The 1,728-nt window shown below is 43.5% G+C and overlaps 1 protein-coding gene across 1 annotated transcript in view; it reads right to left on the bottom strand.

Annotated features, from left to right (window-relative positions):
• The window catches only part of LOC102031756 (signal-induced proliferation-associated 1-like protein 3), a gene marked incomplete at its 3' end in the record, with an annotated part of 32,814 nt that overhangs the window by 5,473 nt on the left and 25,613 nt on the right, over positions 1 to 1,728 (bottom strand). Inside the window, 2 exon segments of the mRNA XM_031065597.1 lie at positions 394 to 678; positions 1,600 to 1,728. Coding sequence (XP_030921457.1) covers positions 394 to 678; positions 1,600 to 1,728 — 414 coding nt within the window.

Below are 1,728 nucleotides of genomic sequence, written 5' to 3'. Positions count from 1 at the left end.
CGGCTGCCCCCCGGCAGCGCCTCCGGCAAATTCCCCAAAATTCCCCCAAAAATTCCCTAAAAGTTCCCTAAAAATTCCCCCAAAAATCCCCCAAATATCCCCCCAAAATCCCTAAAAATTCCTGAAAAATCACCCAAAAATTCCCCAGAAAATCCCCCAAAATTCACCAGAAATTCCCCCAAATTCACCAAAAAAATCCCCCCAAAAATCCCCAAAACTTCCCCAAAATTCCCAAAAATCTGCCCCAAAATCCCCCAGAAAATCCCCAAAATTCACCCAAAAATTCCCCAAAATTCCCCCCAAAATTCCCCAAAATTCACCAAAAAATTCACCCAAAATTCCCCAAAATTCATCCAAAAAACCCCCAAAATTCACTCAAAAAATCCCCAAAATTTCCAAAAAAATTCCCAAATTTTCCCCAAAATTCCCAAATTTTCCCCAAAAATAAAAAATATTTGGAATTTCCCCACCTTTCCTGCAGTCGGCGCCGTGTCTGTCTCTCCTGTTGGGCAGCGTGTTCCGCCTGCCGCCCGGCAGCGCCTCCGGCAAATTCCCCAAAATCCCCAAATTCCCGGCATTCCCAGAATTCCCGGAATTCTTTCCGGAACTTTCCGCGGCGCCGGGGCTGCGGCGGCGCCGCCCGCAGAGGCTCTCGTCCGACAGCGTCCGCGGGAGGGGCTGGGGAAGGAAAGAAAATGGGGAAAAAAAGAGCGAAAAAGGGAAAAATGAGAAATTTGGGGAATTTCGGGAGAATCGCGGCGCTTGGAATGCGGAAAAAATCGGGAATTTCCAAAGGTTGAGGTTGAAAAATGGGAAAAAAAATGGAATTTTTTCCTGTGAAAAATGAGAAAAAAATTCAATTTTTTTACCATGAAAAATGAGAATAAAATTCCAATTTTTTTCGCCATTTTTGGGGCTAAAAAATTCGAATTTTTGCCATTTTTTGGGCTAAAACCTTGGAATTTTTTGCATTTTGGGACAGGAAAATTTGGGAATTTTGGGAATTTTGGGATGCGGCTCTCACCGGGGCGGGCTCGGGCTCGGGACAGGAATTGTCCATCAGGAACATCGGGAATGGGGAAAAATTTGGGAATTTGGGGGAAAAATTGGGAATTTTCGCATTTTAAATTTCAAGAATTTTGGGAATTTGGGAATTCAGAAAATTCTTGGAATTTCCGGGAGAAAATTTGAAATTTTTCACCAAGAATTTTGGGAATTTGGGAATTCAGAAAATTCTTGGAATTTCCGGGAGAACATTTGAAATTTTTCACCATTTTTTACCATGAAAAATTCGATTTTTTTGCCATTTTTTGGGCTTAAAAAATTGAATTTTCGCCGTTTTTTCACCTAAAACCTCGGGAATTTTTGCATTTTGGGACTGGAAAATTCGAGAATTTTGGGAATTTTAGAATTTGGGGAATTTCAGGGAGAAAATTTGACTTTTTCCCCATTTTTGGGGCTTAAAAAATCGAATTTTTGCCATTTTTGGGGCTAAAAAATTCGAATTTTTGCCATTTTTTGGGCTAAAACCTTGGAATTTTTTGCATTTTGGGGCTGGAAATTTTGGGAATTTTGGGAATTTTGGGATTTGGCTCTCACCGGGGCGGGCTCGGGCTCGGGGCAGGAATTGTCCATCAGGATGAGGCGTTTGAGGTCGTCCTCGATGGAGGATTTGGGGACGCGCCGGGGCGAGCGCAGATCCCGCAGCGACGCCCGCAGCCGCGGCGG

This window comes from Geospiza fortis, unplaced genomic scaffold, assembly GCF_000277835.1.
Source record: "Geospiza fortis unplaced genomic scaffold, GeoFor_1.0 scaffold942, whole genome shotgun sequence".
NCBI classification, from domain to species: domain Eukaryota; kingdom Metazoa; phylum Chordata; class Aves; order Passeriformes; family Thraupidae; genus Geospiza; species Geospiza fortis.
This window is presented reverse-complemented; position numbering and strand designations above follow the sequence as displayed.